The 27,895-nt window shown below is 37.3% G+C and overlaps 1 protein-coding gene and 2 long non-coding RNA genes across 3 annotated transcripts; 2 read left to right on the forward strand and 1 right to left on the reverse strand.

Annotated features, from left to right (window-relative positions):
- Positions 1-11,893: 11,893 nt before the first annotated feature.
- LOC125252094 lies at positions 11,894-16,417 on the forward strand. The gene is made up of 4 exons (XR_007181147.1): positions 11,894-12,497; positions 12,595-12,712; positions 13,025-13,076; positions 16,271-16,417. It is a non-coding gene; the product is annotated as an uncharacterized LOC125252094 (long non-coding RNA).
- Positions 16,418-16,887: 470 nt separating this feature from the next.
- Positions 16,888-27,696, forward strand: LOC125252294 (general transcription factor 3C polypeptide 5-like). The gene is made up of 8 exons (XM_048165481.1): positions 16,888-16,908; positions 17,492-17,596; positions 24,743-24,857; positions 25,002-25,082; positions 25,402-25,478; positions 25,600-25,682; positions 26,908-27,050; positions 27,144-27,696. Exons 1-8 carry the CDS (start codon positions 16,888-16,890, stop codon positions 27,293-27,295), a joined length of 777 nt encoding a protein of 258 aa, XP_048021438.1. The 3' UTR covers positions 27,296-27,696.
- LOC125253350 lies at positions 18,605-23,701 on the reverse strand. The gene is made up of 7 exons (XR_007181414.1): positions 22,636-23,701; positions 21,862-21,922; positions 21,511-21,623; positions 20,914-21,013; positions 20,645-20,798; positions 19,498-19,574; positions 18,605-19,238 (listed from the first exon to the last, which is right to left on the reverse strand). It is a non-coding gene; the product is annotated as an uncharacterized LOC125253350 (long non-coding RNA).
- Positions 27,697-27,895: the final 199 nt, after the last annotated feature.

The raw sequence follows: 27,895 nt of genomic DNA on the forward strand, positions 1-27,895 counted from the left end.
GGTGAGCTATAATGCCACTTTTACAAGATGTCTCTGGTGTCTCCAGAATGTTTCTGTGAAGTTTCAGCTCAAAATACCATAGAGATCATTTATTATAGTTTGTCAAATTTTCCCCTATTTGCGTGTGAGCAAAAACAACCTTTTTGTGTGTCCCTTTAAATGCAAATGAGCTGCTGCTCCCGGCTCCCTTTCCAGAAGAGGGCGGAGCTTTAACAGCTCACACTTTGGTTGCTCAACAACAACAAAGCGGGCGAATTTCACACAGCCAAAATGACAATTTTCAGTAATGGGGTTCAGTCTTACATTGTTAAAAAAATGGAGTCGGACACTGATGGAGAGACTCGGGAACAAATTAAAACTTTGAGAATGAAACTGAACGTTTCTGAATGGTTAGTGGATAAATTTATGTAGTTGATTCAACTCATCGATTAGCATGTGCCGTCATGTTAATCTTTTGTGCAAATCTAGCGTTGAATTGACCCTCGTTTGTAAGGCTTTGTTTCTAGAAATCCTGAAGACCTCAATTAGCTGGTTCAAGTGTGTTTAATTGCGGTTGAAACTGAAATCTGAGGGACAGTGGCACTCCAGGAACATTAATACATTAATATAGTTATCTAGAGATATTGTTGGTAAATGTGGAGACTGTTCCTTGGGAATGGTCACGTAACCCTCAACAACCAGTGCAATCACAGCATTAGATAGAACAAACATTGGCACTATCTCTACCCTTTATTACTGAATTCAGACAGGACGTCACTGGAAAACAGGCCATGAGCAGCTGGAACAAAGAAAGAATATATATATTTAATATACTAAATATACTACATTTTATGTATTATATAGATGTATATGTAATATGTGTATATATATAATATATATATTACATCTAGGACAGCAAATCTGAGCTGATATTGTTTAACAAAGTAGGTAATGGAGCTGTAAACCCTAAAAGAGTTACAAATGCATGAGTTTGTGGTGCGTTATTGACCTTCATGACTTGTTGGCTACTATGAGTCAGAAAGCATAGGATCAGCAGAATAAAATGAACAAAACTACTAAACACTACTAAAAATGAAACTCTTGATTAATTTGATCATATAATGATAAATGGATTAAGCACATCTATAATTGTATTCGACTCATAAGTCAAAGGGGAAAGAATTGTAAATCCACCCATTCACTTGAGGTTTTTTAATGATTTTTTTGGGATTCTTACATTTCTATAAAGGACAACAGTACAGCTGAGAGGACTCTCTGTAGTTTAAATAGATAATTGATGTTATATAACTGATGTTATATAATTTTTGTAAGAGATATAGGTTATCTATTTGATTATTATGCATTTATGGATGTATATGATTAAACAGATAAAAAAAAAAAATCATAAAAAAAAAAACAGGCCAAAACACTAAAACAGATGAGTGGGTGATTATGTTCATGTGCACTGCTTCATGTTTTTTTTTTTTTTTCAAAGGTGCCCTAGAACTTTTTTTCACAAGATGTAATATAAGTCTAAGGTGTCCCCTGAATGTGTCTGTGAAGTTTCAGCTCAAAATACCCCATAGATTTTTTTAAATTATTTTTTTAACTGCCTATTTTGGGGCATCATTAAATATGCGCCGATTTAGGTTGCGGCCCCTTTAAATCTTTGCGCTCCCCGCCCCCGAGCTCTCGACTATAAAACAGTGCATAAACAAAGTTCACACAGCTAATATTACCCTCAAATTGATCTCTACAAGATGTTCATCATGCATACTGCATGCATGCGTCGGATCATGTGAGTATAGTATTTATTTGGATGTTTACATTTGATTCTGAATGAGTTTGATAGTGCTCCGTGGCTAAAGCTAACATTACACACTGTTGGAGAGATTTATAAAGAATGAAGATGTGTTTATGCATTATACAGACTGCAAGTGTTTAAAAATGAAAATAGCGACGGCTCTTGTCTCCGTGAATATAACCACATTTAACAGTACATAGCAACATGCTAACGAAAATTTAGAAAGACAATTTACAAATATCACTAAAAATATCATGGATCATGTCAGTTATTATCGCTCCATCTGCCATTTTTCGCTATTGTCCTTGTGTAGCAGGGATATGTTGTTACACCAGATTATAAATCATTTTTGTTATTTTTTTATATATATATATATATATATATATATATATATATATATATATATATATATATATGTTTTTATTCATTGTTTTGGGGCATTTTATTTTGAAAATGTTGCGTGCTTTTATTAAATATAGTATGTACGTTGGCTGACGTCATACGTAATTAAGGCGTTCAAAACGCAGCACAATCAAAAGTTCATCCTCTTTGCTTCAATGCCATCAGAGAGGAGAGGTACGATTTTCATGAGCTCCGTTCATTAAATGTTAAAATGTGTTATAAGTGTTCATGTCATGTTTGTGTGGTCAAATACGAGAAAGTATTCTGTGTGATGTTATATTTGACCATTAGTTCGTGTTATCAACTTGTTAAATGTAGTTTATTTGAGTGCTCTTTACTGGTGAATAGTGCATTGCGTGAGATGGCGGCAAAGTGTGTGCGTCGCGTGTGTGAAGGATATGTTAGCGGCTATGCGGCTAACATCTCAATTAAGGAATATCTGTATATAGATAAATAGAAATTGATAAATAATAGATTGATGTGTTTAATTAAAAAGACGTGTATGTATAATTATATTTTGTAAACTAAATATATATTTTAGACTTAATATATTTTGTATTTTGTACACCTTAGGATATATATTTTATATATACTGTATATTGCATTCATTGTGTGTTCTGTGGTTAACTACCTGGGGTACTTAACATATAATTTGTGGTTAACAGGCAAAATAAGAGCATTTGTGGATAACGGTGCCTGTCTGGTTGTTTTGCTACACAGGTATGTTAAATAGTATTCAAGAAACACTGTAATGCTGTTTTGAATTGGTATATAAGAATGATATGTTTGTGAATTTATTATTATATTATATGACTTATATTATCAATATTTTTATTACTCATACTATTATTATATATATTATGTGTATGTTTGTTGTAAAGTGTGTGGTATGTTACTCTCTTTGCTTCAATGCCATCAGAGAGGAGAGGCAAAATAAGAGCATTTGTGGATAACGGTGCCTGTCTGTTTGGTTGTTTTGCTACACAGGCACTGAAATTAAATGACCATTGGTAAAAACCAGCTTTGTTTCGTGAATCCTTATTTACCCTCAAAAATTCAACACAACGCAGAGGAACAACCGCTACAAAACTGGTGCCGTGACCCGATCGTTGATCGTTGTCGACCGCCGGGATTGCTGACGTGGTGTGTGACTACCGATGAGGGGAGTTGGAGGCAGGACGGAGCTTCTGTCATCTGTTGCTGTTTCTTCAGCGGCGTTTGGATGTCTGACGGATTGAGCTGTCGCGAGGAGGAGACTGCTGATAAACTGAGTTGCAGAAGTTCAACGCTGAAGACGCAGGTGGGCGAAGCACAGATTGTTGAACTGGTGATTTGTGTCTAAGGTGGATTGAGTGAGCAGCGTGCTGGATCATCGAGGAGTGTCGCCGCCTAACTTGTTTTGACTGAACTGTAAATGAAGGTACTTCACGTCATCAATTGACATTTTTTTTTGACAGGAGGACTTTGAAAAAAAAAAAAGTGGACTGCACTTTATATGAGGTTTAAGGTCAAATAATTTTTTTTTTTTTTTTCTCTTTTTCCGTCACTTTTCTGAATTTAAACTGTTTCTTTTACATTGATTTATTTGTTTTGTTAATATTTTTGTGTTTTGACAGTATTCTGATGCGTGAGCAGAATGGCTGCTAAACAAAGTGATTTGGGGTGGGACAACACGTTTACAGCTGGTAGAGGGCGGGGCAACCTTTTGAATACGCCTGACAGAGCAAAGCTGTTTGAAGATCCTGAGTACTGTAGTACAGGTCGGGGTAGAACAATTGGTCTTTCCCCAGATGACAGAGTCCAAATGTGCGGTAGTCCAATCGCTGCAGCCAGTAACTATGAATTCGCTCCTCGAGAGTCAGAAATGTCTGGTCAAATGAGTAACCTCATAAAACAAATTGGTATTGAGATTGGGCTATCAATTAGAGAGAGTATGATGAGGCCTGACTTTTCTAATCATCCATCTGCAGGGAAGTTCCGAGAAGGTGTCAGTGGTCATGTGACTGACCCCTCTAATACTACTGTCATTGACGCGTCAAAAATGAATTTGATCCTGAAAGCTGAGGTGTCCGCACCACCACACTTTCGAGGAGATAGTTCAGACAAATACTCAGTCCTGGAATGGGAAGACATGATGAGAGTATATTTGAACAAGCTTGATGTGACGGAGTCTGAACTGGTTGATGAGATAATGAACAGAGTTATGGGGCTGGCCAGAGATGTAATGAGAGTATGGCTGCGCAATGGTTCTACAACTCCAACTGTTGATTCTGTATTTTCTGTTTTGAAGCAGCACTTCGGGGACCAGAGCAGTTCGGGTATTTCATTAGCTGACTTCTATTCTGTGAGACCATATCCCAGAGAGAGCGCTTGGGATTTTTGGATAAGACTGAACAAGGCAGCGGATGTTGCAGAGCAGAGTTTAAGATGGGAAGGCAGATCCCTGGATAACAGGAGCAAAGAGGTCGCAGTTATGTTCATTCGTAACTGCCCTGACAAAGAATTAGCTTTTGTTTTCAAGAGTAAACCTGTACAGTCATGGAACGCATCTGAGGTACAAGAGCAGCTTGACGAGTTGTTAAGAGAGCGTAAGTTGACGAATCACACGGTCAAACAATTCACCACGGTTGTCTCAGAGCCAGACGTGGATGTGCCTGTCTCATCGTCTAAGTCTGAACAGGGTGGGGGCATAGCTGATGAGAATGCATTAGACAAAGTCTTGTCTTTGCTTGAAAAAGCGTTAGTGTGCAACACTCAGTCTGTACGAGGCCCCTGGCCTAAACGAACGGGCAATAAGATTCGAGAATGCAGAGTGTGTCAAAGCAGTGAGCACAGCACGACTGCTCATTGTAAAATGTATAATTTGTGTTTCAAGTGTTTTGCGGCTGGACACGCGAGCTACAACTGCGACAGTCATAGAGTAACGTCCAGGGTGGGCTCCGGTCAGCATGACAAAGTTGCATCTCAGGGAAACTAGACAGCTCCCTTTGGGCAGAGGGCGAAGTGGGGCTGTGTAATTCCTCTGAGAATGATTTTGAGTCTGTATATTCCTTCTTCTGTGAGAGTGTTGGCAAAACAAAAACAGTCATTTTCCAGAACAGCATGCAAGTTGATCAAAGTAACAGTTTATTTTATACAAGTGTGTTACTACAGGACAAAGTTGAGCTTCGGGGGGATGTTGGACAGTGGCTCCATGGCGACCACTCTGAGTGCGGAAGTACTTCCTCAACTTGGAGACGCTGGGGTGCTGGACCAGGATATCCTGAGCTCTTCAGATACTGTCTTGGTGGGTTGTGGTGGCAAACAAACTACTCCAGATGGTGTGTGCAATCTGAAGCTTGAAGTGTACGGGGTCAGTTTCATTGTCCCAGTTCTGATTGTAAGGGGTCAAAAGGACCCGATCATACTTGGCACAAATGTCTTGAAACCTCTAATAAGTCAGATGAAGCATACAGACCAATTTTGGAAAGTGGTAAAGAGACCTGACTCGATTGTGCAATCTGAAAATGGCCAATTTTTACGCATGCTTTCTTGTATCGAGAGATGGAGGGGTGATTCGATTCCTGACAAGGTGGGTACTCTGAGACTGAGGTCAGCTGTGACACTCCAGCCAAGGAGCGAACATCTTGTTTGGGGTCGTTTGCCTCCAGGGTCAGTACTGTCAGTAGGGAGCACAGTGGTCATTGAACCGAGTACTTCACGTTGCGCGCATCGGAATGTGCTGATTGGGAGGGTTGTTTCACCTTTGTGGGGCGATGGCTGGCTTCCAGTAAAGATGATCAACCCGACCAATGCAGAAATTGTGTTGAGGAAAAATGCGAAGGTGGCCGATGTGTATCCTTGCGTCGCTTTGGAGGACCTTGATCAAACCGCTGACAGAGTGCTTAGTCAAAATGTAGGTGCGGTACGTTCTGACAAGTCATGTGGTAGTCTTACTGTGGGTGGCTCTACATCTGGAGCAAGTTTGATAGGTGACAGCAGGTTGGATGACCTGGGGCTGAGCGACTTTAATGTCATGGATTGTGAAGTGTCTCCCTTTTGGAAGAACAAGTTGGTAGATCTCATTGAAAAATATGAGTGTGTGTTTTCCAGGCCCAGTTTGGACTGTGGTGAAGCGAAAGGTTTTTGTCATCGTATCAGAGTTACCGACGATAGGCCATTTCGTCTTCCATACCGGCGTCTTTCTCCTGCACATTACTTGAAGTTAAAAGAGACTTTAGATGAAATGGAGGACAAGGAGATCATTAGGAAGTCGAGCAGTGAGTATGCGTCACCATTGGTTTTAGTGTGGAAGAAAAATGGTGATTTAAGGATATGCACTGATTTTCGATGGTTGAACGCACGCACGGTGAAGGATGCTCATCCCCTTCCTCACCAATCAGATGTTCTTGCAGCGCTGGGTGGGAACGCATACTTTAGTACTATGGATCTGACTTCTGGGTACTATAACATCCCGTTGCACGAAAATGACAAGAAGTTCACGGTGTTCTGTTCGCCAATGGGGCTCCATGAATACAATCGTTTGCCCCAGGGACTCTGTAACAGCCCAGCAACATTTATGAGAATGATGTTGACTGTGTTTGGTGACCAGAATTTCTTGAGCCTTCTTTGTTATTTAGATGATTTGTTAGTTTTCGGAAAGACAGAAGAGGAGAGCTTGGAAAGGCTGGAGATGGTGTTCCGGCGTCTAAAAGACCACAACTTGAAATTGTCTCCTTCAAAATGTAGGTTCTTGAGGAAGTCTGTAAAATTTCTGGGTCATATTGTGTCTGAGGAGGGGGTGGCCAGTGATCCAGCGAAAATTGATGCCATTGTGAATATATCGGAGAAGGATTTGATGGAGAGTGATTGTGTTACGCCATCAGCGAGGAAAATCAGATCCTTTTTAGGTATGGTGGTGTACTACCAGCATTTCATAGAAAATTGTTCTATGCTGGCTAAACCCTTGTTTCAGCTGTTGACAGGACAGAAAAGACCTAGAGTGGGGAGGGGTGTGAAACGAATGAAAAGAAATCATACACTTTCTCCAACAGATTGGACTGATGACTGCAGAGCAGCTCTGGAGAGTTTGAAGTCTGCCTTGGTGAGTCAGGTTTTGCTTGCGCACCCAGATTTTTCGAAGCCGTTTCTGTTGTCTGTGGATGCCTCCACTAGTGGGCTCGGGGCCGTTTTGTCGCAGGTTCAGGAGGGATGTGCTGTGGCAAGGCCTATTGCCTTTGCGTCAAAGTCTTTGAATCATGCACAGTCGAAGTGCCCAGCACACAGACTTGAGTTTTTGTCAATGAAGTGGGCAATTTGTGATAAGTTCAGTCACTGGCTGCGGGGACACAGATTTACTGTGTGGACTGATAATAACCCACTCAAGTACATCCTCACAAAGCCCAAGCTGGATGCATGTGAACAACGGTGGGTAGCGAAGCTGGCGCCTTACGATTTTGATATCCAGTATATCCCCGGTCCGAAAAATATAGTGGCAGATGCATTAAGCAGGGAACCGTTTGCGACTTCGAGAATTTTACACAGATTGACGAGAACACCTTACGATGTTTTGCTGCATGAAGCGGAGTCTGTTGCTGTCGAGCAGGTGCAGGACATGTTCCATTTGTCGTGTGAACGTGAGGATGGTGAAGTGGTGGATGGGCTGTCAGAGCCTGTGAATGTAGGTGGAAATGTGTATGTAGGGTGCACTTCCCTTACTGGCAAAGTGTCTAACCAAGATTTGTCAGCTGTTCTTCATTCTCATCGTGACTGGGAGCATGGTGCAGCCATTAGAAGCATGTCGTATGTTCAGCATTTAGAGAGTTTGGTAGACGTAGAGCAGAGTGAGCTCCGCAGCCTAACTCATGATGAATTGCTGGAGAAGCAGAGATCCTGCGATTGATAGAGTGAAGTTCTTTGTGGAGAGGGGCAGACGTCCATCTCGCAGAGAAAAAGTGTTTCAGTCTAAAAGAACAGTGAAAATACTACGCCAATGGGGTAAACTTGTCTTAAGGTTGGGTGTCTTATACAGAGTGTCTAAGAATCCGGTTTCTAAGAAGAATACTTACCAGTTTGTAGTGCCAGCAGCTCTTCGATGTACTGTTCTGAAGGGAGTGCATGATAACGCTGGTCATCAGGGTCAGCATCGCACGCTCTGGTTGGCTAGGCAGCGGTTCTTCTGGGAGTCTATGGAGGAAGACATAAAGACATACGTCAATGAGTGTCAGAGGTGTATTTTGAGTAAGAGGCCTGAACCAGAGGCAAGGGCTCCACTCGTATCAATTCACACGAGTGCCCCTCTTGAAATGGTTTGCATTGACTTTTGGTCAGCAGAGGATTCTAACGATTGATGTGTTAGTGGTCACTGACCATTTCACAAAGCTCGCTTGTGCTTATGTGTGCCCAAATCAGACTGCAGAAGCTGTTGCGCGTGTCCTGTGGAACAAGTTTTTCTGTATTTATGGGTTTCCACAGCGAATACATTCTGACAGGGGTGCTAACTTTGAGAGCTCCCTTATGGTCGAGTTGTTGAGATTGTCGGGTGTGGGTAAATCGCACACGACCCCATATCATCCAATGGGTAATGGACAAACTGAGAGATTTAACCGTACTCTGGGTGATATGATCCGTTCGCTGCCTCCGAGATCTAAAGTTAAGTGGCCGCAGATGCTGAACACTCTTACCTTCGCGTACAATTGTACGAGACATGAGACCACTGGGTTTCCACCGTTTTTCTTGATGTTCGGCCGAACACCAAGATTACCAGTGGACATCCTGTTCGAAAATGTCATGCTGAATAATGAGACCGTTAATGTATGTACAGTCTCTTGAGAAAGACTTGCGAGAAGCAATGTTAATCACACAAGAACATGCTAAAAGACAGCAAGCCAAACAAGCAGAGTATTATGATCGAAAGGGTAAAGGTCATTCTCTTGAGTTGGGTGACAGAGTACTCCTTGCGAATAAGGGTGAACGAGGGAAAAAGAAGTTAGCCGACCGATGGGAAAAAGTTGTGTATGTTGTTGTGGGAAAAAGGGGTGCATTGAACACTTACCAGATAAGAAATCCTGGGACAGGTCGTACCAAGACCGTACATCGTAATCTGTTGATGCCTGTCAGTTTCCTGCCGGTGCCATCTTGGAATGATGGTAGTGATGGTGGTGTTGATGTCGAGGATTCCACTGTCTGTGTGTCATGTGATGAAGCTGATCAAACTCAGAGTGACGATCGAACCTCTCGCTGGGTTGCAGATCTTGATGCTGCCACAGATGTGACACATATAAAGTCTGTGGAGTGCACTAATGCTGATGAGAGTGAGGCTATTGGTGACACAGTTGTGAAATGTGACTCTGAGATGTCTGGAGCACCTGTGTGTAACGCAAATTCAGACAACTTGCCCAACTCTATTTTATCTGTATGTTCATTGGTGTCTGATGATTCTTCTGTATCAGCAGTTCTAAGTGATGACTGTGTTTCTGAAGTTGATGAGTGTACGTCAACTGTTGCAGAAATTCCTATGACATTGTCCAGTGTGCAAGATCAGGGGAATGAAAGAGTCTCTGGTCTACAAGATGGTTTTAGGTCAAGATTTGGGAGATTGATTAAGCCAGTTAACAGACTGATACAGTCAATGTCAACTCAGAAAGTGTATGAAATTCATGAAATTTGAACTGTTCAATTGAGAACAACATAGGTTTGTTAAAGAGTTAAAAGACTTTCTTTTTTTTTTTCTGCTTGTTTTTGTTAAATACATGTTTTGCAAGTGTAATGAGTACATTAACGGTACATTTTTGGTGTCATGTGTAGAACTATGTACAAGGCATGGTTTTCTATGGGTTATTTGGGGATTAGCTACCCCTGGGTTTCCTTAATCTCGAAAGAGATAGTTCAGAACTGAACAAATCTAATGTGATTTCAGAGAATGTGACATCCTTCGCTAATTTAGCAAGACTTTGTATGTAATGCGTAATCTGGTGTAAAACAGTGGGGGTGGATGTAGCAGGGATATGTTGTTACACCAGATTATAAATCATTTTTTTTTTTTTTTTTTTATTATTTATATATATATATATATATATATATATTTGTTTTTATTCATTGTTTTGGGGCATTTTATTTTGAAAATGTTGCGTGCTTTTATTAAATATAGTATGTACGTTGGCTGACGTCATACGTAATTAAGGCGTTCAAAACGCAGCACAATCGGAAGTTCATCCTCTTTGCTTCAATGCCATCAGAGAGGAGAGGTACGATTTTCATGAGCTCCGTTCATTAAATGTTAAAATGTGTTATAAGTGTTCATGTCATGTTTGTGTGGTCAAATACGAGAAAGTATTCTGTGTGATGTTATATTTGACCATTAGTTCGTGTTATCAACTTGTTAAATGTAGTTTATTTGAGTGCTCTTTACTGGTGAATAGTGCATTGCGTGAGATGGCGGCAAAGTGTGTGCGTCGCGTGTGTGAAGGATATGTTAGCGGCTATGCGGCTAACATCTCAATTAAGGAATATCTGTATATAGATAAATAGAAATTGATAAATAATATATTGATGTGTTTAATTAAAAAGACGTGTATGTATAATTATATTTTGTAAACTAAATATATATTTTAGACTTAATATATTTTGTATTTTGTACACCTTAGGATATATATTTATATATACTGTATATTGCATTCATTGTGTGTTCTGTGGTTAACTACCTGGGGTACTTAACATGTAATTTGTGGTTAACAGGCAAAATAAGAGCATTTGTGGATAACGGTGCCTGTCTGTTTGGTTGTTTTGCTACACAGGTATGTTAAATAGTATTCAAGAAACACTGTAATGCTGTTTTGAATTATTGGTATATAAGAATGATATGTTTGTGAATTTATTATTATATTATATGACTTATATTATTAATATTTTTATTAATCATACTATTATTATATGTTATATTATTATATATATTATGTGTATGTAAAGTGTGTGGTATGTTACTCTCTTTGCTTCAATGCCATCAGAGAGGAGAGGCAAAATAAGAGCATTTGTGGATAACGGTGCCTGTCTGTTTGGTTGTTTTGCTACACAGGCACTGAAATTAAATGACCATTGGTAAAAACCAGCTTTGTTTCGTGAATCCTTATTTACCATCAAAAATTCAACACAACGCAGAGGAACAACCGCTACACTTGCTTGCTTACCTAGTCTGATGATTCAGCTGTGCACATCCAGACGTCCTGCCCTTGTCTAATGCCTTGAACATGGGCTGGCATATGCAAATATTGGGGGTGTACATATTAATGATCCCGACTGTTACGTAACAGTCGGTGTTATGTTGAGATTCGCCTGTTTTTCGGAGGTCTTTTACACAAATGAGATTTACACAAGAAGGAGGAAACAATGGTGTTTGAGACTCACTGTATGTCATTTCCAATGTACTGAACTCTTGTTATTCAACTATGCCAAGGTCAATTCAGTTTTATATTCTATGGCACCTTTAAGTAAATAAAAGAATCCTGGGAACGATGCTCTTTACCCTGTTCCATAAAATGAAAGTTAAAAATGAAAATGAAATGTGTAATGTAAAAATTTACAATTTTTGCAGTTAGTAGGCCTATATTCCACATACCTTTCCTCGTTTTTAACAAACTGATCATCTAAACAAAAAATTGCCAATGCACTTTGCTCATGGAGTAAAAGTACAGTGTCGCACAGTACTTTTGCAGTACTTTGAAATCTCACCTGCATGTGGGCGTGGTCTCTGGATGTCAATCATGCGCCGCTTCACGTATCCACGGCGCTCCTGAACGCTATACAGACATGCTGTGTGTGAGTGTGACCGCTAGAAAAAAAGCATGCATAAACAAACCCACCGCCTTCTGTCTGCATAGAAACTAAAATTGGAAGGAGGGATAATCGAGAGCACTGACTGTCAGTGTGTAACATCGCAGGTGTCATGGAGAATCACTGCTGTTCAAGGCGGCCGCGATCGGTCTCACCGCCACTTTCGTCATGCTCGTCCAAGATCCATCAAACACGCTCTTCGGAGGTGGATACCCAGAATTGTGGCGGAGAACCGGACTGGCCGGAGCCCCTACACCTTCGCGGGCGTGTTCCTTCTAGCGATGGGCTGGTTGTACAGACTGTTATTCGCTCCTTTGGAGCTGCTCCGCGGTGTGGATGAGGTGGGGTACATTGCGGAGGACGGACGCTCTCGTGCCCAGGCTGCCAACGAGGTGAGGCGGCGACGGAAAACGGGAATTACCGCCGGTTTATCCAAACGACTGGTATCGGGTTTTAGACTCTCACATGCTGGAGAGAGGAGATGTGAAGAGTGTGACAGTGCTAGGTAGGTAATAACAACCGCCAAAGATGGTGAATAAAGCGCAGGTGAGGTAAAAGCATCACTGGAAATGTCCCACAGATTTATTTCTCCTTTTTTGCAGCAGTTAAAGTGTCATGGGATCACAAACAGCGAGAAGGGTCTCTCGAACAGGAAATACGTCACCTCCACTTGAATTAATAAAGGAGGACAAAGATGGCGTCGCTGTGAGTTTTTCTCAGGTAATTTTACCACAGCATCGCTACAATGGCAGACTGACGCTGTTGTAATGTGCAATACATGCAAAAAGGGTTTGGGTGAATTTATGCACAAAAGGATGAATAAACAGGATTAGTTATATATTTCTTACGAGCGATATTGATGCCTCGCCAATGTTAGCTGATGTTGCATGACGGCTAGCATAACCTATGTTGTCGTGAATAATGAAAAAGACACGATTGTTTTGTATGTGAATGCGTCTAGCGTTCGTTGTATTACGTTAAAAAGTCATATGAGGAGATTGTTTTAACATTTAATTTCTCACTTACATCCAGGGCTAAGATCTAGGATTTGCACGGAAGATGCAGCACTCTTTATATTTTAAAGGTATGTTGCCAAAAGTCAAAGTCTTTTTGGGCCATTCCACTGATTGGGTGACATTTGATTGCTGTAACTATTTTAAATTAGACTTAAGTCTATACATTTATTTTTTATCTTTTTTTTTTTTTTTAAACACTGAATCTAATACTGCACATATTTAACTATTCAAAATGTGTATTGGTCAGTCTCAGGAAACTTAATTCATTTAAATTTTTTAAAAGATTTTAAAGCAGAAGATGGATGCATGTTATCTCAGTCATGTTCCCAAAACTCATGTGGCATTTTAAATATGTTCAGATAATTCATATTTGTGACAAAAAAAAAAAAAAATCATTTTATATTAAGGCAAGGTGTATTTTAATAAAAAGTATAAATGGACCAAACAAAACTGATAAAAACAGTGGTTTAACTTAATTTTTTTTAGAAAAATAAATAAATTTAATTACAGGAATGGACACTTTGTAACAGGAATGAACACTGAGTAACAGGAATGAGTGTACATATGTGTGCAAGAATGAGTGTTTACATGGCCGTGTGTGAGTGAGGTTTCTGTGTTGAAAGGATGTGCTGTGTGCTGGTACTACTTCACAGCAAAGGAGGTGGAGAGAGAGGAGAATGGAGGGAGGGAGAGAGGAGGACTGTTCTCAGTCCTGTTCTTTTTCATATGAGTAACAGGATTAAATTAAGCAGAAAAATATCAAATGTATGACATATGGTCATGTGGCGTACATGCTAATAGCATGAGGACACTAAGCAAATTCTAATGTCTTACCTAAATTAAATATTTTTTTAAATAAACAAACAACATCTAAGAAATAGTTCAGGTAACAGGACAGTACGTTGTGTTTGACCATCTCGGTCATAGTTACAATTTTAAAATTTTTTACAATTTTTAAAGCTTTTTTTAAATGGAAAAAAATAAATATCTTTCTACTATTATTGTATGGTCTGGTATCAAGAAAACTTTATTTTTGAAATAATTAATGTTCTGTTTTTGTGGGAAACAGGGTCAAAGGAGATGGACTATATATATATATATATATATATATATATATATATATATATATATATATATATATATATATATTATTATTATTATTATTATTATTATTATTGGTCTTAGACATTTGTTAAATTTTTTTTCTTGCTTGTTTATACATCCTTTTTTGTATTTTGTTTCAAATCTATTTCATGTATCCCCTGTATGTTTAATAATAATAAAAATGTTTTTAAAAAATAGCAGCGGCTTTTAAAAAGGGGTTTTAAACCTACTGCTATGTTTTAAAGTCCAGTTTAAATTGCTAGGGGGAAAAAAGTATTCAACACCTTCGTGTCATAAACCTTAAAAGCTTAATATACCGCTTCGATACGATTATTTCAACTACTTCCTTATTATGCGTGTAGATTAGGTGACGTATATCCGCTCGGCCGCTCCACTAGTGGAGGTGACGTATTTCCGCTCTTGAGTGGAGCTCCACTCGCTTATGGTCTGCAGCCAGATCCTATTGGAAACAGCAGCACAGAAGCGATATAAAACACATTATTGAATCAGAAAGTGGGGGATGAACATCATAAAACATCACGAGACGCGTATATTTTAATCTATGTACGCATGCGTCACAGTATGCGTTTTTGCTTTTTAAAAGTTGATGTGGAAGCACAGCTGATATGTGTACTAGAAATTGTAACTATTAAGAAACACATTTTTGATATCTGCAATTACCTTTCCATAGTTTTGACGCCCTTTTAACATTTAAAAACTTGTAAGAATTTATGATATTAAGAATTTGTGTTTGTGCTAGTGGAAATGTAATTCCTGATATCAAAAATTACTTTTGTTACTAGTAAAAATTCCATCAAGAATGATCCTTTTTAATTAGTGAAAATTGAATTGTAATGTCTATATCAAAATATCATATTCCGAAAATCATTAAAAGTCAAAAGAGCTTGCCATAATATGCAGGGATGCCTGTTAGACACTTGACAGTTAAAAATGATTAATGAATTACAGACAGCCAGTGTTTCCCTATGAGGCTCTGCACATTTTCAGCCATGTGTCTTCCTTCCAGTGCTGCGCAGACGCAGATAACTGGGACTGAAATAGCTCTTCATTCACTCTTTTGTGGCCAGATGAATTTCCAGGTCACTTCAAGAACAGAAACGAAGTCATTTGTATCCTAACATTCCCATCTTGATATCAATAATGCAGCTATTTTGTCGCATACATTATGTTAGTTTTCCATGTCTGTTATTACACAAACAAATCTTACCCAATCTTTTTACCAAAGAGTTGGATGAGAGGTTGATTATTAATTTCCGTTTCATTTTTCCATTCTTTATGTCCCTGCAGTTCAGCATACATAGTGCTAGTATCTCTAAGGTCTTTTGTTGATTTAATTTGATAAAGTTTAAGTGATGAAGTGATTGATTCAAATAAGTGTCTGTTGCTTAGCTGAGTTGTTGTAGGATGTCCTATCATGTGGCAGAGACCTTTGGGTTTTCAATGAAAACCAAACAAAACACCTTTGTAGTTTTGTCTTTGGGATACAAAGAAACACTGTTGTGCTTTTTGCAGCCTGGAGACCACTGAACCTGTGTGACCTTTGATTACTTTTACAAACCTGGCAGACTGTCACCACAAAAAATCTTATAGATAAAAGATACTGTAAATGAAATGATACTGTAAAGATACTGTACATTAAAGATATGTCTCAAATTCCCAAATTCAGTTAACTAATCCTCATTTTACCTCACTGTGAAGCACTCTTACTGAAATTTCAAGTATATTTTAAATTAAATATGCACTTGTAGTGTACTTTGTCTTAAAGGTATATTTTTTAAAACATGGTACTTGCTGATGATATAACATTAAGGAAATAAAAGGCCAGTTTAAGAGAGTACACTTTCCTGACTATTTTTAACACACTTAAAGGGTTAGTTCACCCAAAAATGAAAATTCTGTCATTAATTACTCACCCTCATGTTGTTCCACACCCTTAAGTGTCACGGTATTTGAATGCATTGTTTCCTTCTTGTCTCGTGTCATTGTTGTGGTGTGTGTGTTAGTGGGTGTGTGTGTGTGTGGGCACGTCCGAGCCTCATGGATCATCAGCGGTTCCAGCTGACACTCATCACAGCACCAGCTGCAGCTCATTCACTCACCCTTCATATGCTCACTCATTTCTCATCTCATTTGTCAGATCGTTGTTTGATTGATCATTCACCAGCACGCTTCATCTCACCAACGCACCTCTCTTCAAGCTGACCATCTCTGTCCCTGCGCCACCCTTAGATCCTCGTTCAGCGTATTGTCAACATCATTATTTTCAATAAACGTGTTAACTTGCTATTGCTTCCTGTATTCAATCATGACATTAAGACCTTCATTCATCTTCGGAATACAAATTAAGATATTGTTGATGAAATCCGATGGCTCAGTGAGGCTTCCATTGCCAGCAATGTTACTGCAACTCTCAAGATCCATAAAGGTACTAAAAACATATTTGAAACAGTTCATGTGAGTTCAGTGGTTCTATCTTAATATTAATATTTAGATATGAATCCAACTGAGAAAAAAAAACTTGTGAAAAGATGTCTTTCAGTTAGTCAAATACATTTTGTTCCCTGGGGTCCCAAAGACCTTTTTTTTTTTTTTTTTTTACACTAACATAAAAACAAGATATCATTCCAATTTTTTTATTTTTTTATTTGTGAATCTTAAAAGTGTTAACCACTGTACAAAGTTTGGACAAAGAGAACTTTTTTTCATTTTTTTTTTATTTGAGCAAACATCATTTGTATCCTTGATTCTTCAGGAATGGCTGACTTCCAGTACCTGGTGAAAAAAAAAATGACAGCACTGTACAAAAACATTTTTTTTTTTTTTTTTTTTGTTCTAATTGATTATCAAAAATCAATAGTAATTGAAAAATCAGATAATCGTTACCATTCAAAACTTTAGAGGTCAGTACATTATAATGTTACAAAATTTCTATTTCAAGTAAATGCATAGGAATAAATGACATTTTTAAATAGAAACAGTTTAAATTGTAATATCTCACAATATTAGTTTTTAATGTGTTTCTGATCCAATAAATGCAGCCATGGTGAGCACAAGATTCTTTCAAAAACATTCAAAAAATCTTTCTGACCCCAAACTTTTGAATGGGAGTGTATATATGTAGTTTCAGAGCACAGGTAGACCTGCTTAGGTAATTCTCAAGGCTTCTTGTGAGTGGGTGTTTGACAACAAGGTGAAAGGAAAACTATAAATTTGTGTTTAAGAAAATTGTGAAAGTCAAATATTGGACAACAATTCTGGCTTAATATAATGGGAAATGTCCTTATCTTATCATAATCCCACCTGTTCTCCAATGCTGTTTTATTTGGAAATGTTGGTTAATTTGATTCCGCCTCCGTAGCTTTTCAAGAAGAGGCCCATATGGTCTCGCAGTGCCGTCAAGCCCAACATCAACGTTCACCCTGAGAAAATGAAGCACCTCCTCCCGTATTTGGCGTACTACATGGTGAGTAGATTACCTGAGAATACTCTAGGTTTAACTTAAATATAATGTGGTATTCTTTTCAGTGTATTGTCACCAAACCCAACTTATTGCACAGAAAACCATTAGTGGTGCACAGTGTAAGTACTTGTTAAGGGGCACTATCAACTTTTCTGTTTGTTAGTGTGGCCTGTTTTAGCAACATTGGTTCAACCAGTAGTGTGAGAGTGTGTCTGAACTAGGTCAAGGTTTGGTTGGTTAGCATGGCCTAGTTAGCTCCTGCTGGTAGATACTGTAACTATACTTTTATGTTGCCAAAAAGCATCCAACTCCATTGAAGGCCATTCAGAAGTAACTAAATTCCATGGTTGGCATAAAATTTGTGCAAGTTTGTGCAAAAAATAATGACCCCTGGTTTGATTTGAGATCAAATAGTCAATTTTTTGTTTTGTTTTTTTGTTTGTTTGTTTTTTGGATTAGTGACTAAGAATTAGTGAAAAATAGTTTTTAAAAATCCCAAAAAAAATTTGCATTTTTATTCCCAGATTTTCAATGTGGGCCCCACTATACAGTTTATCTCTCAGTTTTATGTGCACTCTAAACAAAAATGGTGATAAATAGCACCAAAAGTGGTTCTTTGGCTCGTAATCATAGGGGAACCTTTTTGGTGCTATATAGCACCTATCTTTAAAGGTGCTATATGGCACCTTTGTCGTATGGTGCTATGTAGAACCATAAGAGGTGCCATATAGCACCAGCAATGGTTCTTTGGCTCGTTATGATAGGGGAACCTTTTCTGGTGCTATATAGCACCTATTTTTAAAGTTTTCTAGCACATTTGTCAAATTAGAGGTGCCATATATTGTTTTTTGAGCTAGCAGGGCCCATTATCATGCCAGGTACTACTGTAGATGAGTCAATATGCTTCTAAATGACACTTTTATGAATGATAATTAATAATTTCTTACCAAATCATGACTTTAAAGATTCAAAATCATATACTAAATGCTTACTGAGAAACAAAATACATTACACTTTCAAAACCTTTTAATTTATTTCTTTCAGCAGCAAATAAACTCAGTGCTGACAAGTCAGGGAATATACATGTACCACATCACATTATACTACCCTTTTATACACATACAAATGTATAATAATGGAACAAGCTTGAAATATGTACATTTTTGAAGACAATACTCCTGTTTTTACATACTGAGTAATGCTCTGAAGTCCTGCAGTTTCTTTCACTGTCAACAGCGCACTAACATTTTTGTAAGTCCTTCATGATTTCAAAAACAATATAGAAACTGGAACTAAAACCGTAAGAAAGGGAGCAAGAGAGAATATTGACTCCGAAAGTCTACTCACAGATTGAGTTTATTTTACAGTGACAGGAAGTCCGACTGCATCCTTCAATTTAAAAACAACACACTTCAAAAAGGTCAGTGTCTTTCAGTCCTTTAGGATACTGGATTGGATTCGATTCCAAATGCAAAATATACACATAGGAGGAGGCCCAGTGCCATCAAGATGGCACTCTACTCTGTGATTAACTGGACATCCAACATGAACAAAATGTGGTCATACTGCATGAGATGATCCTCCCGCAGGCTTTAGGCACTATCTTAGGTGTTGGGATGACAGGAGTGCTGGTCTGAGCATGGCCCTGGAGAAGAGGGGATAATAGCATTAACCATCTTCACATATTTATTTGAAAGGCAAACCTTATAAGCTAAATTAATTTCAACTACTGTCATATACAACTGCTCAAATACTTTTGGCCATTAACTGAAAATGAATGTAATTTTCTCTTCACATTGAGAGAATAGTTTGTGTATTATCATTTGTATAGCAAAATGTGCAATAAGCGTCGTGCTTTGATTAGATTGTGCTTTACACACTGTAGTCAACTGTTCATGGCTCACCTCAATGTCAAACAGCAACCCCAGGTCCACCTTGAACAGTGCAGGCAAGAGGAGAATAGCTGCTTCCAACTGTGGGCCTTTAAACAAAATAACATCATTAGATTAACATAACATGGGGGATGCTTTTACCCAATACTTTTTTTGTTTTGTTTTTTAAACATTCATTACTGTGTGTAAAGCCCAAAGTATACTTCGTATTTTATGCGTATGCTTTTTCTGAACTCAAAACAAATTAAGATCTTTTTGATGAAGTCTGAGAGGTTTCTGTCCCTCCAATGATGAGGGTGAGTAATTAATGACAGAATTTTCATTTTTGGGTAAACTAATCCTTTAAAGGTGATTACCCTTGCACAAATCAAAGCAATTCTCAAACAACACAACTGGATATTCATACAACTACACATTTGTACGAGACATACACTAGAGCTGCAGGATTCTGGATGAAATGAGAATCATGATTTTTTGGTTGCAAATAGAGATCGCAATTCTCCCACGATTCTAAATAGACAACTAAAAATAACATTTAATTTACCAGTTCTAGCAAAATATTAATTGCTGGACTCTGGACTCTGCTGGAAAATGTTTAATTTGAATGAATTATTTAAAAAAAAATGGTTTTGAATATATTAATAGCTCATTAATAAATACTTGTTTCACTACTGGATGAATCAGGGTTTAACCTTAACGAATCTATTGAATGAATGATTCAATGACAACGTCACCTAGTGGCTTAACAAGGTAATTTATATACAACAGTTATTTGAAGCACCAAGTTAGTTTCGATTTGCTCTATTTTGATCACTATCTAATGTCCAGTGATTATATCCTAACTGTAAACTTTTATCTTAATACTTCTGTGATAATTTTAATATTTGTAAAAAAAATCAAATAACCAAATCCTTGAATAACTACAGTGTGGTTCAAAACTGCTGTCTCTGGATCAGTGGCAGCATGAACACCGAATGTTCCGGTAGGATTTTTGTCAAAGGTTTAATAGACACAGGCGAATCATTTTCATTAATAAAGTAGGATGGGTGTTTGAATTGAGATTGCGATCTTTTTACGATAAATTGTGCAGGTCTAACATACAGATACAAAGTAAATCAAAGGGGTTTCGGACAAGCCAGGTTGATGATGTATATCATACCTAGAAGCAGGGCACAAGCTGATGTAACTGAAGTAAGTTGATTCAAAACTTTAACTCCCTCAATGTCAGCAGATGGTTCATGAAGTTCTCCCCCTCCTTCCAAATAATGAACATCGCCATGGTGAGCTGCTCCTCAATCATCTGTCTGGTTATCCTAAAATAGTGAACATAAAAAAAAAAATATTCGGTCACCTTTTGCTAGCATAACTACAAAATACACAAATTTAGACTTATTTTTCTGAAAATAAACCAAAATAGAATATTCTTACATTCAACTCAGAAAGTACTCCTTGATGAGGTCTTCAGGACTTTCTCTCAGGAAAAAGATAAGGGCTTTCAGGACACACTTCTCAGGTGAATGTTTTCAGTCTGTGATAAAGCAATTGTGATTATTTTTCTTATTTAAAAAAAAAAGCACAATAATCTGTAATAGGGAATCAAATTTTTGCAGATATGCAATAGCAAAGGACAAGAAAATATAAAAATAATTCGTATTAATGACTGGCCAAATTTGCAATTAATATATTTATGGACAATACCAGCAACACATGTGGCGTTGAGGGGTCCAAAAAAATAAAAAAATAAAAACATAAAAAAGGAGCTAAAAAAAAAACGATTATTTTTCCAATGCGTTTCAGCACACAGGCCTTCGTCAGTGCTAAAATACTACAGATTAAGAATTAAGAAATGCATCTGAATCAGTCATTGGTTTCATTTAAAATTATGAATTTATAATACATAATTATAAGTCTGAAAATAAAACATGCATCAATTAATAAATTAGCTTTACACCCCAATATATTTAATCATTCTTAATTAAAGGGATATTTCACCGAAAAATGAAAGCTAGCTGTTAATTTACTTACCATCAGGCCATCCAAGTTGACTTTTTTTTTTTTATTTCTTCAGTAGAACAGTAAAGATTTTTAGCTGGAACTGTGATCTTCTGTGATTAATGTAATGTCAATGGCTAATGTCACTGTGAGAATAAAAAAATAATAAAAATAAAAAATTAATACAAAACAACAAGAAAAAAAAGTCACATGCATTTGAGATGGCATAAGAGGGAGTTGGATAATTCTTAGTCTAAAGTTTGTTTATGAGGATAACATTCAAGTCAATAGACAGCATTAGATGGATTTTATTCAAACATGTCCAACATTGGTAATTCATATTATCTATTAACAATTATAGCCGTTTTTATAGAAATTACTTACCATGTAAAGTTATTGCAATGTGTCCTTAGTCGTCAAACATTGAAGAGCTTTACGTTAGATCCTAAAAGGGGGGAGGGGAATCAGTGTTTATAAATGAAAAAAAAAAAACAGTTTGCTGCAGACAGTGCAAATAATTAATTAGTTGTGTAAATACGCAACCATTTCATTTTACTAAAAAAACAGGATAAAAAACACCTCGCGCTAGTCAAATGAAGTAAGCCTTAAGTATGTCTTTACTCACAGACTTTCTTCGTCATTTTGGTCTAACAAATAGATGAATAAATCAGAACTAACGTGAAAAAGACAAATAAAAGAATTGACAAACATTACTTTAAAAACCTAAACTCAATAATTGTAATGCGAGGATCCCCTCAGCCTCGACTCGAGCGTCTCTCCCGCTCCCCACGTACTTCCTGCCCGCAGCATTTCAAATAGTACACGCTACATACACGGTAGAGACGTTTCTTAAAAACATTATTTAGAGACATACTTACATGGTCCAAACTGAATACATTTCATTAGAATAAAACGAGTAAATTCAACATCTTGTATAGAATAGAAAAGTTGAAATCGTAACTAACGTTAACCGAATTTTTGAATTTGCGCGGCCTGCAGTAACGTTATACTGCAGGCCGCGCAATTTCAAAAATTCGGTTAGATACGATTTCGTTAATATTCATGTTCACAAACAACGTTAATTAACTCATAAACAGCTAAAACACATGTTCAACCTTTGCATTATCGAGCATATTAATTAAAACATTTCCAACCTACCTTAATTCATCCGAGTCCAGGGGAAAGAAAATGGCGGCCGAGCAGAAAACTCGAGAAAGGCTCGTGAGTCATGACGTCAGAAAAAAAAAACGTCTGTCACGGGGTCCTTAAAGAGAAATTATCCTTTGGCTGAAAGTGAGATATTTGAGTAGTTGAGTGTACAATATTGGGAGCAATTCGCAGAAAGAATTAGTAATTAGACTCAAATAGTTACAGCAATCCAACTTACACCCATATTCACTTTTACAGTGTAGAAGGGCTTGGGGACAAAAAGGTTGAGAACCAGGTTGTTTAGAAAATACACTGTAATTTAATGTTGTTTTTAATCCTTTCCCCACCTAAACTAAGAGAATAAGAGAGTTAGAGAACCTTTAAAGAACTATACAGAGGCTTAACGGGTTCTTTTTATGGCAGTGGTGCTATATAGCACCTTAACCACAGCAAGGAACCGCTGAAGAACCATACAGGTGCTTTACAGGTTCTTTATAAGGTAGCGGTGCTATATAGCACCTTAACCACCCCAAAGAACCGCTGAAGAACCATTTTTTTTAGAGTGTGTAGCAGTGGCGAGGCTACAGAAGGGCCAGGGCGGCACTGGCCCACCCAGATTGATGGCTGGCCCACCCAATCAAAGGTGCCAGAATATTTCATTTTATTTCCAGACACTACTTTGGTCTGGAAATAGTCATATCTGTTGCGAAGGCCTATATATGATTTGAAAAATGTATTATTAAAAGTACATATAACATGATATGTTTTTATATCGCGCCGGTAAACTCAGCTTTCCAGAGTCGCGGCAGCAGCTGTTTCTATGCAGCGTGCGTCACCGTCCATGAGTCGCGCTTATAATAGCCTATGTGTGCCGGTTTGTTTTAATTTTTACTGTGATTAGCCTATTTATTCTACAGTAACAATTTATTCTATGTAGTCACCTATGTGTAAACAATTTAAAAAAATGAAGTAGGCTAATGACAATGAAATTAAATCGAGCTTTGGTTCAGTATTGTGTCCTTCCCCCACACCAATATGACAGTAACTCTCCAAACAAGCAAATGCCCCCCATGTGTTTCCCGATATGATCCGTCAGCTCCAGTCCTCTGATTTGGAGCGGTAAAGGCCCAGGTATACTTTTCCCACGTTCCCCTCCGTCTCGCTCACAGTTGAGCGCGCAAATCTTTCTAAGATACTCCTTTGCTCATGAGCGCGCGGGCCTTTCAACTTTGCCCATGAGCTCGGAAAGACGCGTTCGGATGCACGCACACGTGCACCGTCCATGGTCATAAAAATTCGGCTGCGCGGACACTGTTCAGGGAGTCAAAGCTAGTCCACGGTCTAGTAAATGTTTCTTGCTACAAGAGAGACTCGGACATTGCACTACTAAACACTGAACGGTCTGTGCGTGGATTTGGATAAAAAAGTTAATTGATTTGATGCCGTGTCCGATTGCTGTTTATTCCTTCACAGTGGCATATAGTGGATGGGCATGCAGGGCTATTAAATTATTTTTCTTATTATCATGCTACTTTTATTATTAAATTAATATTGCAATTCATTTGCCCCGCGATAATATCGCATCACCGCATGACAGACGTGCTGCGAGGACAATAAAATATTAGTTAGATAGCTCCTCATTTAAAGAACAACTTGTTTAACATGAAATACTTCTCAAATTAACGAAAAATACTTTTTTTTCTCACTATGGGCCACAAGAGAAATATTAAGAAAATAAATTAGATTCATCTCTCATCTCTAAGAGAATATGCGCCGTTATTGCAGCGTCGGATGCCAAAAACTCAGTCAGTTTATACTTTGTTTCTGTAGTGAATAATTGACTGGAGTTTGAGACTCTCAAGTTTGCACATTGGTTGTGTGATATCCTGGCTCATCTTCATGGTTTAAAATGGAAATATTTTCAATATTGCATTTTTCTTTATTGCTCGCAAAATGATGGACACTGATTTACATATCATCCACATAATTTCCCGTGATAATAAAATGAAGTGAGTAAATAAACAACAAGCTATATATATGACAAAAAACAGAGGTCCACCCTATTTCACCAAGGTCCACCCACTTGAAGATTTCTGGCCTCGCCACTGGTGTGTAGTTAACAGGACCATGGAGGAGTTTGTGGGTCAGGTTTGGATATGATCCTCGAAAAACACCTGAAGCAAAAATCTACCAGGTTCTAGACTTCAGGATTCGCTACAGAATGAAACATGGTGAGTGATCAACTAAAACACATTCATAACCATCCCAAATATGAGTTATTCCTTCTCAGTTTTTTTTTTTTTTTTTTTTTTTGACACCATATGCGAGTATAAATGACAATACACACATAATTCCTGTGATTTTCTGAATTTCAGGATTTAGTGTCAATGACATGCCAGTGAAATCCAAAAGGAGCGCTTATCATTACAGCCGGCCAACCACTATCAACAGGGCAGGTGCAACAACACTGACGCACATGTTCTGGCACACAATGTTCCCTTAAGGTGTTCATTGAATAATTATTTAGTTTTTCACAACCATTTTCCACCCCCTCTCTGACCTTTAGAATGCAATAAGTTTTGGGTTCTAAAACTTACAGAGATTGTCTTCTAAAATGTTTATAATGTTTTTTAAATAAATCTCTTAAGCTCACCAAGGCTGCATTTATTTGATCAAAAATACAGTAAAACATTATTAAAAAATTGTGAAATAATTTTACAATTTAAAATAAATTTTCTATTTGAATATGTTTTAAAATATAATTTATATATTTAGTTCCTCAACCTGCTAGCGTGACTGACATCACCCAAGAGAGTTCTTCATCTTCAGGACCCAAACCTGCCACTGCTAAGTAAAGGTATTTTCAGTTATTTAATTTTTCATTTAAGTGTTATATCACAGTGGATTTCGCCTTGACCAGCAACTTATGTTGAGAAAGGGTTTTAAACCAGTTTTGTGGAATTTTCTCTCAAGGACTCTGTCTACATCTTTCGGGATGGAATGCTTCCTCCATACCAGCAGATGTTCTACCAGCTGTGTGATCTGGATGTAGAAAAGTAAGAACTTTCAACACAATCTCATTGCAATTCGTAACTATGTTATGTTTTTGCGAATTGGTGGTTAATTCGTACAGTCTCATTTGGAAATTCGTTTTCGTTTGATCTGCTAACGCCCCAGTGATGGTATGTTTAGCGGTGAACCTTCATGTTTACTTTTTTCTAATAATCAGAAGTTTTTATACGATTTGCATCTTACAAATTCATATGAAACAGGGTTATTATTGTTAATTAAAACTAAACCCATTAAAAACTTTATCACTTGAAATTTTTAACTGAAATAAATTAAAATGTAAAACTTATTTTAGCAATATGTTTTCATTTAGGTTAAGTTGATGTACTAAAATAACTAAAACTGAAATGGAAATAATAATTAATAAAAACTATAAAGACATTTTTAAAAAAACTAATATTAAAGATACACTATGTAACATTCAGCCCACTAGCAGTTGAAAGACAAAACTGCAAGCATTTTGCAGAAGAACATTGTTTTGGTTGTGCTTCGGCTCTGTGTGACTGTGCGGATGAAAGTGACCCTTCACAATAAATAATGTTTTGCAATGAACTCTGTTAGAGAGCAACATATGACAATTTATCCGTAGAGTAATAAAAACACCATCTCCGCTTCGCTTTTACAACATTTCAGATCCCTCCGTTCTCGCCATCTCTGAAAAGCCAAGCTAATGTTGATTCTTGTTTTATTACGATCTCTGTCACGTTCTCTTTTTGCCAGTAGACTCCTATGTTTACATTGTTGTCGTGTAAACTTGCCCTTAGCTGCTCCATGTCAACCTTTCTCGCTTTTTGTGACACTCCAGCATCATACACGCATCAAAGTAGCTAGAGCAACTTTTCTCTATTTACCGATATTACGAGATGGTGGACGAGTGAATTATGTACGCAATTTCCCGTGAAATCCATTTCGACAGGTCTGTTATATAAACACTTATAATGGGCTTACCATTGTGAAACAGGGTAAGACAAAAACACATTTTTGGATGAATATATAATTTATAAATATATAATATTATATAAATATATAATATGCTATATATAAACATAATAGTATCTCAATGATACTAAAAGAACACTGACACAAAATCACCACCTTGTAACATAGTTATGTTTTCCCATGAGATCAGGTTGAAGCTTTAATGTCATTCTTTTCAATCGTTCATCCAAGACCCATCCAACTCCTCCTGACACTTTTTTTTCTTCTTTTAAGAATAAAGAATATCATCCATAAGAATGATGGAAAAGAGGAAGTGTGTGATGAGAGAGATGGATGGTGTGTGCCCCACACGGCAGACGAGCTCAGGAATATAATTTCTGGAATGATCCAGCAATATGTCCGAGCTAGCTGCCCAGGTACAACACAAAAAACAATGCATTGTTAATTATTAATTATAATAATAGCAAAATAATATTTATTAAATAGAAATGGCTTTATTTTTGTTGTAGCTTCATCCACCCAAAAGCCTGTTAGAACTAGACCTAAAACTGTTGACAGCGGAGAGGAGGGAGATGAAGATGACGATGATGATGATGAAGATTACAAGCCTTCTGATGGGAGCGAGAATGAAATGGAAACTGAGATTGCAGATTACATGTAATTAGTTTATTCTTTGGCACTTGTAAATGATTTGATGTGTAAATGTTAATGTAAAAAACTACTTTGTACACTGATAGAAATTAGTTTGACATGTTTATTTCATTTGGATAATAAATGGTTTTGTCAAATTAACTGACTGAGCAAATTCTTTAAAAAAAAAAAAGAATCTGACATACAGTTATAAGAGATATTACGACTAACTAAAAGTTCACTAACTGTATCAAAATAAAGTCACACAATTGTTAGTTGTATATTTGGATACTTCTATGCATACACTGTAAAATGTAAAAACACGGCCAAATTTTGACAGTAACACATTGGTTTTTATTAAAACAGTAATATACCATTGAAAACAATGCATTCTGGGTAATATTTTTCATTTTTTCAAGAAAGTAGCCTACTGCAGTATACTGTGAATTAACAGCGCTCAGAGTCGACACTCCAAGGCTGTGTTCCAAATTATTATAAATATTTATATATATATATATATATATATATATATATATATATATATATATATATATATGTATAAATTTTATTATAAGGGTATTATTATACCCTTATTCACTATTCTCTACATTAGTTTACTAATATAGTCCAC

Source organism: Megalobrama amblycephala, linkage group LG18 (genome assembly GCF_018812025.1).
Source record: "Megalobrama amblycephala isolate DHTTF-2021 linkage group LG18, ASM1881202v1, whole genome shotgun sequence".
Lineage (NCBI taxonomy): Eukaryota > Metazoa > Chordata > Actinopteri > Cypriniformes > Xenocyprididae > Megalobrama > Megalobrama amblycephala.